We start from the raw sequence: 13,563 nt of genomic DNA, 5'->3' as shown, positions 1-13,563 counted from the left end.
TACTTTAAATAAAAGTCAATCTGTACAATGTGAACAAATTTCACCAAACAGCGAGGGGAGAGTTATGCCGACTAACTCGCCTCACGCGACAGTACCTGCATCTCCCGCCCGGGAGGTGCGTGATATTTTGGCGCCTAGTACATCTGGGCGGCCATTACAGATAACATTACAAGATATGGCTACTGTTATGACTGAAGTTTTGTCTAAATTACCTGAACTAAGAGGCAAGCGTGATCACTCTGGGGTGAGAACAGAGTGCGCTGACAATGCTAGGGCCATGTCTGATACTGCGTCACAGCTCGCAGAGCATGAGGACGGAGAGCTTCATTCTGTGGGTGACGGTTCTGATCCAAACAGATTGGACTCAGATATTTCAAATTTTAAATTTAAATTGGAGAACCTCCGCGTATTACTAGGGGAGGTCTTAGCAGCTCTCAACGATTGTAACACCGTTGCAATACCAGAGAAACTGTGTAGGTTGGATAAATACTTTGCGGTACCGGCGAGTACTGACGTTTTTCCTATACCTAAGAGACTAACTGAAATTGTTACTAAGGAGTGGGATAGACCCGGTGTGCCGTTCTCACCCCCTCCAATATTTAGAAAGATGTTTCCAATAGACGCCACCACTCGGGACTTATGGCAAACGGTCCCCAAGGTGGAGGGAGCAGTTTCTACTTTAGCTAAGCGTACCACTATCCCGGTGGAGGATAGCTGTGCTTTCTCAGATCCAATGGATAAAAAATTAGAGGGTTACCTTAAGAAAATGTTTGTTCAACAAGGTTTTATATTACAACCCCTTGCATGTATCGCGCCGATTACGGCTGCGGCAGCATTTTGGATTGAGTCGCTTGAAGAGAACCTTAGTTCCTCTACGCTAGACGACATTACGGACAGGCTTAGAGTCCTTAAACTAGCTAATTCTTTCATTTCGGAGGCCGTAGTACATTTAACCAAACTTACGGCTAAGAACTCAGGATTCGCCATACAGGCACGCAGAGCACTGTGGCTAAAATCCTGGTCAGCTGATGTTACTTCTAAGTCCAAATTACTTAATATACCTTTCAAGGGGCAGTCCTTATTCGGGCCCGGTTTGAAAGAAATTATCGCTGACATTACGGGAGGTAAGGGCCACGCCCTACCTCAAGACAAGGCCAAAGCTAAGGCTAGACAGTCTAATTTTCGTCCCTTTCGGAATTTCAAAACAGGAGCAGCATCAACCTCCACTGCACCAAAACAGGAAGGAGCTGTTGCTCGTTACAGGCAAGGCTGGAAGCCTAACCAGTCCTGGAACAAAAGCAAGCAGGCCAGGAAACCTGCTGCTGCCCCAAAGACAGCATGAACCGAGAGCCCCCGATCCGGGACCGGATCTAGTAGGGGGCAGACTCTCTCTTTTCGCCCAGGCCTGGGCAAGAGATGTTCAGGATCCCTGGGCACTAGAGATCATATCTCAGGGATACCTTCTAGACTTCAAATTATCTCCCCCAAGAGGGAGATTTCATCTGTCAAGGTTGTCAACAAACCAGATAAAGAAAGAAGCGTTTCTACGCTGCGTACAAGATCTGTTAACAATGGGAGTGATCCATCCGGTTCCGTGGTCGGAACAAGGACAAGGGTTCTACTCAAACCTGTTTGTGGTTCCCAAAAAAGAGGGAATTTTCAGGCCAATCTTAGATTTAAAGACTCTAAACAAATTCCTAAGAGTTCCATCGTTCAAAATGGAAACTATTCGGACAATCTTACCCATGATCCAAGAGGGTCAGTACATGACCACAGTGGATTTAAAGGATGCTTACCTTCACATACCGATCCACAAAGATCATCACCGGTATCTAAGGTTTGCCTTCTTAGACAGGCACTACCAGTTTGTAGCTCTTCCATTCGGATTGGCTACGGCTCCAAGAATCTTCACAAAGGTTCTGGGTGCCCTTCTAGCGGTACTAAGACCGCGAGGGATTTCGGTAGCTCCGTACCTAGACGACATTCTAATACAAGCTTCAAGCTTTCAAACTGCCAAGTCTCATACAGAGTTAGTTCTGGCATTTCTAAGGTCGCATGGATGGAAAGTGAACGAAAAGAAGAGTTCTCTCTTTCCTCTCACAAGAGTTCCATTCTTGGGGACTCTTATAGATTCTGTAGAAATGAAGATTTACCTGACAGAAGACAGGTTAACAAAACTTCAAAATGCATGCCGCGTCCTTCATTCCATTCAACACCCGTCAGTAGCTCAATGCATGGAGGTGATCGGCTTAATGGTAGCGGCAATGGACATAGTACCTTTTGCACGCCTACACCTCAGACCGCTGCAATTATGCATGCTAAGTCAGTGGAATGGGGATTACTCAGATTTGTCCCCTACTCTGAATCTGAATCAAGAGACCAGAAATTCTCTTCTATGGTGGCTTCATCGGCCACACCTGTCCAGGGGGATGCCATTCAGCAGGCCAGACTGGACAATTGTAACAACAGACGCCAGCCTACTAGGTTGGGGCGCTGTCTGGAATTCTCTGAAGGCTCAGGGACTATGGAATCAGGAGGAGAGTCTCCTTCCAATAAACATTCTGGAATTGAGAGCAGTTCTCAATGCCCTTCTGGCTTGGCCCCAGTTAATAACTCGGGGGTTCATCAGGTTTCAGTCGGACAACATCACGACTGTAGCTTACATCAACCATCAGGGAGGGACAAGAAGCTCCCTAGCAATGATGGAAGTATCAAAGATAATTCGCTGGGCAGAGTCTCACTCTTGCCACCTGTCAGCAATCCACATCCCGGGAGTGGAGAACTGGGAGGCGGATTTCTTGAGTCGCCAGACTCTTCATCCGGGGGAGTGGGAACTTCATCCGGAGGTCTTTGCCCAAATACTTCGACGTTGGGGCAAACCAGAGATAGATCTCATGGCGTCTCGCCAGAACGCCAAACTTCCTCGCTACGGGTCCAGATCCAGGGATCCGGGAGCAGTTCTGATAGATGCTTTGACAGCACCTTGGAACTTCAGGATGGCTTATGTGTTTCCACCCTTCCCGCTGCTTCCTCGATTGATTGCCAAAATCAAACAGGAGAGAGCATCAGTAATTCTAATAGCACCTGCTTGGCCACGCAGGACTTGGTATGCAGATCTAGTGGACATGTCATTCTGTCCGCCTTGGTCTCTACCTCTAAGACAGGACCTTCTGATACAGGGTCCATTCAAACATCAAAATCTAACTTCTCTGAAGCTGACTGCTTGGAAATTGAACGCTTGATTTTATCAAAACGTGGTTTTTCTGAGTCGGTTATTGATACCCTGATTCAGGCTAGGAAGCCTGTTACCAGAAGGATTTACCATAAAATATGGCGGAAATACCTATACTGGTGCGAATCCAAAGGTTACTCCTGGAGTAAGGTTAGGATCGCTAGGATATTGTCTTTTCTACAAGAAGGTTTAGAAAAGGGTTTATCAGCTAGTTCATTAAAGGGACAGATTTCAGCTCTGTCCATCTTGTTTCATAGACGTCTGTCAGAAAATCCAGACGTCCAGTCCTTTTGTCAGGCTTTAGCTAGGATCAAGCCTGTGTTTAAAGCTGTTGCTCCACCATGGAGTTTAAACTTAGTTCTTAACGTTTTACAGGGTGTTCCGTTTGAACCCCTTCATTCCATTGATATAAAAATGTTATCTTGGAAAGTTCTGTTTTTAATGGCTATTTCCTCGGCTCGAAGAGTCTCTGAGTTATCAGCCTTACATTGTGATTCCCCTTATCTGATTTTTCACTCAGACAAGGTAGTTCTGCGTACTAAACCTGGGTTCTTACCTAAGGTAGTCACTAACAGGAACATCAATCAAGAGATTGTTGTCCCATCCTTGTGTCCAAATCCTTCTTCAAAGAAGGAACGTCTTTTACACAATCTGGATGTAGTTCGTGCCCTCAAGTTCTACTTGCAGGCAACTAAAGATTTTCGCCAAACTTCTTCCTTGTTTGTCGTTTACTCTGGACAGAGGAGAGGTCAAAAAGCTTCTGCTACCTCTCTATCCTTTTGGCTTCGTAGCATAATACGTTTAGCCTATGAGACTGCTGGACAGCAGCCTCCTGAAAGAATTACAGCTCACTCCACTAGAGCTGTGGCTTCCACTTGGGCCTTTAAGAATGAGGCCTCTGTTGAACAGATTTGCAAGGCTGCAACTTGGTCTTCGCTTCATACTTTTTCCAAATTTTACAAATTTGACACTTTTGCTTCTTCGGAGGCTATTTTTGGGAGAAAGGTTCTTCAGGCAGTGGTTCCTTCTGTATAATGAGCCTGCCTATCCCTCCCGTCATCCGTGTACTTTTGCTTTGGTATTGGTATCCCAGAAGTAATGATGACCCGTGGACTGATCACACATAACAGAAGAAAACATAATTTATGCTTACCTTATAAATTCCTTTCTTCTGTTGTGTGATCAGTCCACGGCCCGCCCTGTTTTAAGGCAGGTAAATATCTTTTAAATTATACTCCAGTCACCACTTCACCCTTGGTTACTCCTTTCTCGTTGATTCTTGGTCGAATGACTGGGACTGACGTAGAGGGGAGGAGCTATATGCAGCTCTGCTGGGTGAATCCTCTTGCATTTCCTGTTGGGGAGGAGTTATATCCCAGAAGTAATGATGACCCGTGGACTGATCACACAACAGAAGAAAGGAATTTATCAGGTAAGCATAAATTATGTTTTTCTTAGGATAACATTATGCATGTCTCTCAGACATTTCTAAATTATTTTATGGTTCCTGTGTTTACCACCTCCCTATTGGAGAAAAAAAAATGCTTCCTCAACTTTCTCCTGAATTTGATATCTTCTAACTTAAGATTGAGCCCCCTTGTTTTGGTATCTGTGTGGTGTTGTGGGTTTTTTGGGGGGGTTTGTGTGTGAAAAATTCTTTCGGCTTCCACTTTATTATGTCCCTTCATATATTTGACGGTTTCTATCATGTCACCTCTTTCCTTTCTCTCCTCTAAACTATAATGGAAGTAGATTGCAAAATTGCTTCCATTTCAAATTGAAATGCACCCATGAAGATTTCCATTTTGATTTTTCTATCCCTTTAATTCAGTGAAAGGTAATAGAATATAATATGTAATCGGCAATGATTACTATCAAAATAGAGCTCCTACCTATGTTTACTATTTACAGTATCCACCTATCTTTTTGAGATATGATATGCTTTTCTTTATTGAACCAAGTGTTGGGGGGGGGGGGTACCATGTGCAGAGTGTTGGAATGTAGTAGATTTCAGAAGTACTTGATCTCATTTTAACATTTACAGTTTATTCCATTGAGAAAGAAACTGATACAGGTGATTACTCAAGACAGACATGGAAGTCACTGTTGCAAGAACAAAGAAAAACAAATATAATTTACATGCTTGTATGCACAAAATGTAATTCAGGGACCATGCTACTAGATCACAACCAGTATTGGGTCAAATGTAGCCACTGAATCTTCAAACTTTTAAGAATACAAAAATACTACAGAAATGCTGCAGAAGTAATTAAAGGGACATTCTAAAGCAAAAAAAAAGAAGAAGCTATTATGGTATATAATTTTTGCATTAGTGTTCCAAATGAGTGCCCATAAGTAACAAGTTTTATAAAACAAGTCATTGAGACCTCTGTATCTATTCACGTGAGCTATGGTAAAAGATCTCTCTGTTTGCTAGAGATTGCTTTCCCATTTGTTGTGTGAATTCAGTTTTTGGGAAACAGGTGCATAATCCTGACTCATACATGATCCTGTAATGGATTTGCAGAGGACCACGGCCTGCAGAGAAAGCCGTGGCCTCTGAGTGAAAGTTAGAATTCCTGATTTGATTCTCGTAGATTTCTTGGATAAGGCAGGCAGCAGATGAAGGGCTGGTGTTACATCTGCTTTGTTGTGTTTTTTTATTTATGCCATAGCCTCCTGTTGTTGGCACTCATACTGCCCTCGCCACCATTCTACTTAAAGGACATTCTAGCGTTAGAGAATTTTTGTTTTTTTTACCACATTTCTTTATTTTACTATGTGATTAAATATGTTGTCAGAGTTGTGCTCCTGTGCCAATCTGAGGCTGGTTAGCCAGACATAAGTATGCATACATGCAGCATTGCATATGCTTGAATAACTGGCTCCTATTAATTTTTCTTTGTTCTCATGCTATCTTGATTTGAAAAATGCAGTATTGTAAGCTTTAGAGCCGGGCCATTTTTTGTTCAGCACCTGGGTAGCACTTGCTGATTTGTGGCTAAATGTAGCAAACCAATCAGCAAGCGCTACCAAGGTGCTGAACTAAAAATGGGCCGGCTCCTAACCTTTCATTACTGCTTTTTCAAATCAAGATAGCAAGAGAACAAAGAAAAATGATAATAGGAGTAAATTAGAAAGTTGCTTAAAATTGCATGCTCTATCTGAATCATGAAAAAAAAATTTGGGATTAGTATCCCTTTAATGTTAGAATTGAATCCGTTAATCCAATTCCACATTGTATTGCTGCAAATCTCTGTTGCTATTATCTGTTCTATAGACCAAATAAACACTTCCAGTTTTTATTTATTGAGAAAGTCATCTCATTACTGAACCGATTTCCTAGAGATACACACAGGAATTATGTTTCATGTAACTAATGTGGAGCTATTTGCCTTGCCCTTCTTAGCATCGTCTTTGCACTTTGTACCAGCTAACTTTGGAATCATTTCCACATCTTGTCATGTTTGATATCTATACTATGTCAGGTTGGGTTTTAGTAAGAAGTTTCTACAGTCATTTAAAGAGCTGACATAGACTTTGCTCCTTGCAGCTATCATTGTGGGATGTGACAGAAATTCTTCTAATATAAATAACAGTTTGGCCTTGTGAAGGCACCAGTTCTGCTTTTTCTCACTGAACAGTGGGTGCAAGGTGTGAAAGATGTCATTGTCAGGGTTAGCTGATGCCAGCCTTGTTGCTGCTTCTGAAATTCTCATTTTATGAGCAGGATGAGAGGACGATCAATTGAAAATGGACTGTGTAGCTGTTTGAGAGAAAGGAGTGTTTGTTTTAAAGGTACAGTAACTGTAATGTCCTTGTATTTAGTATTTCAGATGGTTGTGCTGTTGCGTGAATGTTTACTTTCTCTGCAAGGGATGAAGTTAAATATTAGCTTAGCGGGGGCATCTGGCAAAGGATTGAGACACTGGACTGACGACTCAGCAGGCTCCAGGCTGCTGCTTTTACCCGCCATATGCTGTGTTGCAAAAGAAGTAATAAACCTTAAACTTTTCTAGAGGCCTTTTTTAAATGCTATGCACACTTGAAATATTTCAGAGATGTTATGGGGAAAAAAAGATCCCATAACTTGTCAAACCCAACATTATCACAGCTTTTTAATTTCAGTCTGACTTGTTTGGTGTAGCAGTACACATAAGGCACACTTTTTAGCCTTGGTCCAAAATGATTTGTTAGAAAACAATAGACGTAACGCACTGAGCATACTGTGTTCATTAGCAGCTGCAAAAGGAAAGAATGTGTTTGCAGTGTCACAGACCTATAAGTCTCTATTTAGAGATTTTGGAAGAAAATAAGATCTGTATTTTTTCAAAATTGAAATATCCTCCTGAGGCTTGTTCATAACATATGTAACTATGATGAGAAAAAGAAAACAAGGGAACGTGTTGTAATAGAAGATGAATAGGCTGCATGTACAGGATTTGCATTCACAGTGGAGACAATGTTATAGGCTGGATAGGGAGTTACAAGAGGACAAAGAGTCCACCAAGCACAAAGGTGAGTTTAGCAGCCAGCTGGCAAGATGAGTTTGTAGAAACATCTGCATATCTGCCCAGATGTGCACAATAATGGGATGGATACAGAATTTAGAGATGAACACAAATTTTGCTACAGTTTAACTACTGTAGTCCTAATACAAATGGTTGTAAAAGCTTTTCTGGGATCCCCTTTGTACAGAAACACTAGCCCTGCAAGGCTTTGGCATTGTCTTTTTTAGCAATTAAAAGACGCTAATTGCAGCTGTGCACCACACTTCTAAAATTCCTGGCAGTGAAGGGGTTAATCAGTTAGCTTGTAAGATTAAAGGGACATGAAACACAAAAAAATGTCTTTCATGAGTCAGACAGAGAATATGATTTTTAACAACTTTCCAATTTACTTCTATTATCTAATTTTCTTCGTTCTCTTGGTATCCTTTGTTGAAAATGCAGCAATGCACTATTGGGAACTTTCTAAACACATCAGGTGAGCCAGTAACATAAGGCATATATTTGCAGTCACCAATCAGCAGTTCCTGAGCCTACCTACGTATTTTCAACAATGTATACCAAGAAAACAAAACAAATTGGCTTATAGACGTGAATTGGAAAGTTGCTTAAAATTATGATTTTTCTGTATCGTGAATGAAAAAAATGTGAGTTTCATGTCTCTTTAATTTTTGTTGTAGTGTAGGGATTACAGCCCCCCCTGATCCATACCTGAACTTTCCCAAACAGGCTCTTTTCCCTCCTCCCCCCCATTTAAGGTACTGGCAGACAGTCTAGTTTGGTTTACAGAGATTAATCCCTCCAAACAATTTTTACTTTTTCTGTAGTGTAGGGACCCCCCCTCTCCGTTTCAAAGTATTTGCCATAGTGTAGGATCCACACCCCTCCCTCACACCAGTACCAACTGAAAATGGTTACAGAGACTGACATTGACAGTGTCACTTAATGTAACGATCAGCGATCTGGCTTCATATGGTAAGGGAGCATGATCAGTGCTCTTTTATCATTCAAAGGCAGATGCCTTCTTCCCCCTGGTTGCGGCTCTCGCTTTCTAAGCTGACATCCGGGACTGCAGCATGTGCTGGATGATTGTACCACGTCAACACAGTACACTGGGAAAAGTACTGTGTGACGTAGTACCTACCTCCATATGGCACAAGGGGTTAATTATATATTGTACATAAAATAATACGGCTACTTTGCAATATACTTTTGCCCCTTTGCCTTCAAATTAACTATGTAAATTTTGTACACACACACACACAGTCTTGTGGCATGGATTTGTAATTTCCCCTTTCTGGTGATTGTCTGTTTTATCCAAAATTAATTCTGAGCTGATCCTATCTTTCAGATGATGGGCTTAGGGGGTTAGCCGACATAGCTGCTTTCATTAATTAGTCAGTTTTTACTGTGCCTGTCCAATCCAGATTTCTTTTGGTGTAAAACGATTGCTTTGGGCTTAATATGAAGTAGTTATAAAGCATCAGAATTCCTTTTTTTAAATATTTCAGACCATAAAAATACCTATAAAATATAAATGGTTTAAAAATACTTACTAAAAATAGTACCTATTATTAAGGTTAAAGCTGTGGGCAGTTTCAAAGATGTTTCAAGTCCACTAAACCTCAGTCGCCCTAAAATATAATTTTTATCCTTTTTAAAGATGTTGGAAAGAGATCAGAGCTGCATATTGACCCCTTCTGTGGCCCAGCAAATTGAAAGGATTTTAACTATTTGTTTTTTAATGTCAGGCAGGATCAGAGAGATGGCCACATAGTGCGGGTTACTGGGTAATGTCAGGCAGGATCAGAGAGATGTGCACATAGCGCAGGTTACTGGGTAATGTCAGGCAGGATCAGAGAGATGTGCACATAGCGCAGGTTACTGGGTAATGTTAGGCAGGATCAGGGAGACGTGCACATAGTGCGGGTTACTGGGTAATCTTGGGCAGGATCAGAGAGACGGGCACATAGCGCGGGTTACTGGGTAATGTTAGGCAGGACCGTCTTTAACACAGGGCAAAAGGGGCAGCTGCCCAGGGCCCAGTTTCTGTTGAGGGGCCCAAGAGTCCTAAAAAAAAAAAAAAAAAAATTTTTTTTTTTTTTATGGTTCATACCAGACTGCTGATTTGACATGGGGAACACACACATTCAGTCCTAATACTGTGACAGTCAAAAGTACTCTGTGTGTGTGTGTGTGTGTGTGTATGTATATATTCGGCATCCAGCCATTCCCACTGCCTCATAAAAGGTCCTACTGGGGTTACCACTGTTACCAGGTAACTGCTCTGGTGGTAGGGATTGTTTCTGGGTAGGGCTGACTATAGGTGCATGCAGCAGAAAGCTGGAGCGGCAAGCACGTGAGGATTTGAGCATCTGTGCAGCTGCATACACTGCTCTCTTCAGTCTTGAGGCTGTGTGACTCATCTCACAATGTATCCATGCAGCCTTGGACAGACAGCATCCAGTCTGCTGGTCCCCTTAGCCCTGCTCTTTCTGCTGTGGCCCTAAGATCAACTAACTGAAGTTTGTTAGGGGAACAGTGCTTTGTAGAAAGGTGTCAGTGGGAAGAATAAGTGAGTGCACACACACCCCTCCCCATGCAGCATTGTCTAGTGCAAGGTGAGAGGGAACTTGTTCCTAGCAAAGACGTGACATGTGCTGCTGTGGCTGATGTATAGTGTCATGCTGATACTTCTCACATTAATGTAAGGTTTATTTTTATAGTTTTAGTTTTCTCTCTGTCTCAGATTTTACAGCTTCCCATAGTAGTTCTGCTGTTCCAGTCAGTAAACTTATACTGCACCTCCATGCTTCCTCCTCAGTCTTTACCTTGCTTTGCTCCTGTTGGCTGCCCTAAATCTCTTTAACCAGCTAACCTCACACCAGAATCACATTCAAAGAATATTAAATTAATCCACAGTGGAGGAATTTATATATTTATTTACTTATTAGTACTGCTTAGGTCCAGTTTCACATATTGCAATTTATTTCATATTTTTAAATGATTAGCTCAGCAGTGGATAATCCACTGCTGGGCTAATAATTAAAAAAAAAAAAAAATTGATTTAGTTGTTTTTTGGGATGTTGGTGTGGAGAGCAAAATTGCATGGGGGGGCCCAAGAAAATTTTCGCCCAGGGTCCAGTCAATATTAAAGACGGCCCTGATGTTAGGCAGGATCAGAGAGACGTGCACATAGCGCGGGTTACTGGGTAATGTTAGGCAGGATCAGAGAGACGTGCACATAGTGCGGGTTACTGGGTAATGTTGGGCAGGATCAGAGAGACGGGCACATAGCGTGGGTTACTGGGTAATGTTGGGCAGGATCAGAGAGACGTGCACATAGTGCGGGTTACTGGGTAATGTTAGGCAGGATCAGAGAGACGTGCACATAGCACGGGTTACTGGGTAATGTTAGGCAGGATCAGAGAGACGTGCACATAGTGCGGGTTACTGGGTAATGTTAGGCAGGATCAGAGAGACGTGCACATAGTGCGGGTTACTGGGTAATGTTGGGCAGGATCAGAGAGACGGGCACATAGCGTGGGTTACTGGGTAATGTTGGGCAGGATCAGAGAGACGTGCACATAGTGCGGGTTACTGGGTAATGTTAGGCAGGATCAGAGAGACGTGCACATAGCACGGGTTACTGGGTAATGTTAGGCAGGATCAGAGAGACGTGCACATAGTGCAGGTTACTGGGTAATGTTGGGCAGGATCAGAGAGACGGGCACATAGCGTGGGTTACTGGGTAATGTTGGGCAGGATTAGAGAGACGTGCACATAGTGCGGGTTACTGGGTAATGTCAGGATTGTAGGGACAAGCCAACTGCAAACTACCCAAATGCAAATTACATTCAATGTGCTATTGTTAGAGGCTCATGGCACAGATGGATAACAAAGCAGCTGTACGAGGGCTGCAACAATCACTGTTTCTTTCAAATAAATAAAAACCATGTGTGAAATTTGTTGGTATTTATTTAACTTCCAAACACTTAAGCCCCCCGAGTGCAGATTCTTTATCAAATGTGTGTGTGTATTGTAGAAGGTGCAGTAGCACTCCAGCTGCATATGGCTTGAACAGCAATCCTTGCCCTGGGTGCACTTAAAATATAAGTAAGAACAGCGTAGCAGGAAGTCAGTCACAGGGTCTTTCTTTAGTTAAACACAAATAGTATATATACAAATAGTGTGTATATGTGTGTGTATATATATATATATATATATATATATATATATATATTTATTTAAGAGGCTTTACGTCGTTTGGAAAATACTCAGCGTTTCATATAATAAAGGTTGTGAAACACTGATTTGAAATATGCTGAAATATTTGCGGTATGAGTTGTATTTTTGCATTGAAATTGTGACTCATTTTCCTGGACACACCCTTTATTCTTGTTCTCTTTTCTCTTGCAGTGAAGGTGTCTTCAAATGTCCCGAAGACCAACTTCCGCTTGACTACGCAAAGGTGAGAAATGGCCATATGTTTATCTACCCCTTATTCCGCTTTCCCAATATACTCTAAATGTAATCGCAATGAAATGTTTCAATTAAGAGAACAAACATTGTTATATGCATTAGTTATTTTTTTTCCTGCTGTAAAATACATGAAATGTATTTCCTTCATAGGGGTCTCGACTGGCTACTGCATAATGAAACAGGGCCTGTAAAATGCTACACTGTGATTGGTTAGATCAGTGGACAGCCTCATTTTACATCTGTCCCTAATTGGTCACTGAAAACTAAAACGGTTACTCTGCCAGGGTCTGTAAATTACGCTTGGTTTGCAAATACCTGTACAGTGAACGAACAATATGACATGGTTAAATTATTTGATAATCTGTATTTTCATTTTCTTTAAAGAGACCTGAAACCCAAACCATTTTTTCTTTTTTAATTCAAATAGAGCATACAATTTTTTGGGGGAAAAATGCTCCTATTTACTTCTTTTTTTAAGATAAAAGTGTATGCTCTGTTTAAATCTAGGGAAAAAATGGTTTTATGTCCCTTTGTATTTTCTGATGTACAATAAATATTTACAAATTGACTTTTTAATGTTGTCATTTTACCTCCTTTGTTTATTTTGACCTAGAATAGATATTCTGTGTATATTAGACACATTGTGTCTAGCATGGAAATAATTAGTGTATAGAATGGTTTTCCTATGCTTCCTCCTTGCAGACCATTCATTTGTCCTTCTGAAATAGTGCTTGGTAGCGCCTGCCAAGGAATCTCTGCCAAAAGAAAAACTGCTCCAGAACCACTATGTGCTAAGCCCAGGATACATTCTAGCCCAAAACAAAGCTCTTCTGTTCGGGGTTCCTCTTTTAAATGCAGCTCCAATAGGAGAGGGGGGAAAAAAACTATCTATGTTCTGTGCTTGAGCCAAGTTCTGCAGAGGAGAGAGATAAAGCTAAAGTCACTGAGTATTTAGATGCTAAAGTGAAAAGGATTCTTGTAGTATACAGGCTGTGCTGGTGTTTACTGGGCCTCTCTCTGAATGGCCAGTCCGTCTGCCCCATTAATGAGGCGCAAAACCATTTGTACATTCTTCCACTATACTGGTATTTCATTTCCTCTCACATGCGATCCACAAGGCCTTGTCATCCATACACAGGGGCTGGATACTGTGGCACATTAAGACTGGCTCTGTGTATAGATTCCTTTGTGTGTATGACAATCCGTGACAGACAGGCCCTTGAGTGAGGCACAGCTGAGCTGACAGCTGCCCTAGATTTTCTGCTATATTTTTTTGTTGACAGTGTGTTTCTTTAAAAAAACAAAACTAAAACTATATATATATATTCCCCAGCTTCCCAT

The 13,563-nt window shown here is 41.7% G+C and overlaps 1 protein-coding gene across 1 annotated transcript in view; it reads left to right on the top strand.

The window, feature by feature from the left end:
- TRAF4 (TNF receptor associated factor 4) overlaps positions 1–13,563 on the top strand; it is a 44,843-nt gene that overhangs the window by 24,507 nt on the left and 6,773 nt on the right. Inside the window, exon 2 of the mRNA XM_053706188.1 lies at positions 12,160–12,211. Coding sequence (XP_053562163.1) covers positions 12,160–12,211 — 52 coding nt within the window. The remainder of the gene's footprint in view (positions 1–12,159; positions 12,212–13,563) is intronic.

Source organism: Bombina bombina, chromosome 3 (assembly GCF_027579735.1).
Source record: "Bombina bombina isolate aBomBom1 chromosome 3, aBomBom1.pri, whole genome shotgun sequence".
Classification (NCBI taxonomy): Eukaryota; Metazoa; Chordata; class Amphibia; order Anura; family Bombinatoridae; genus Bombina; species Bombina bombina.
The sequence above is the reverse complement of the archived record's forward strand: the minus strand, read 5'-3'. Positions and strand labels throughout refer to the sequence as shown.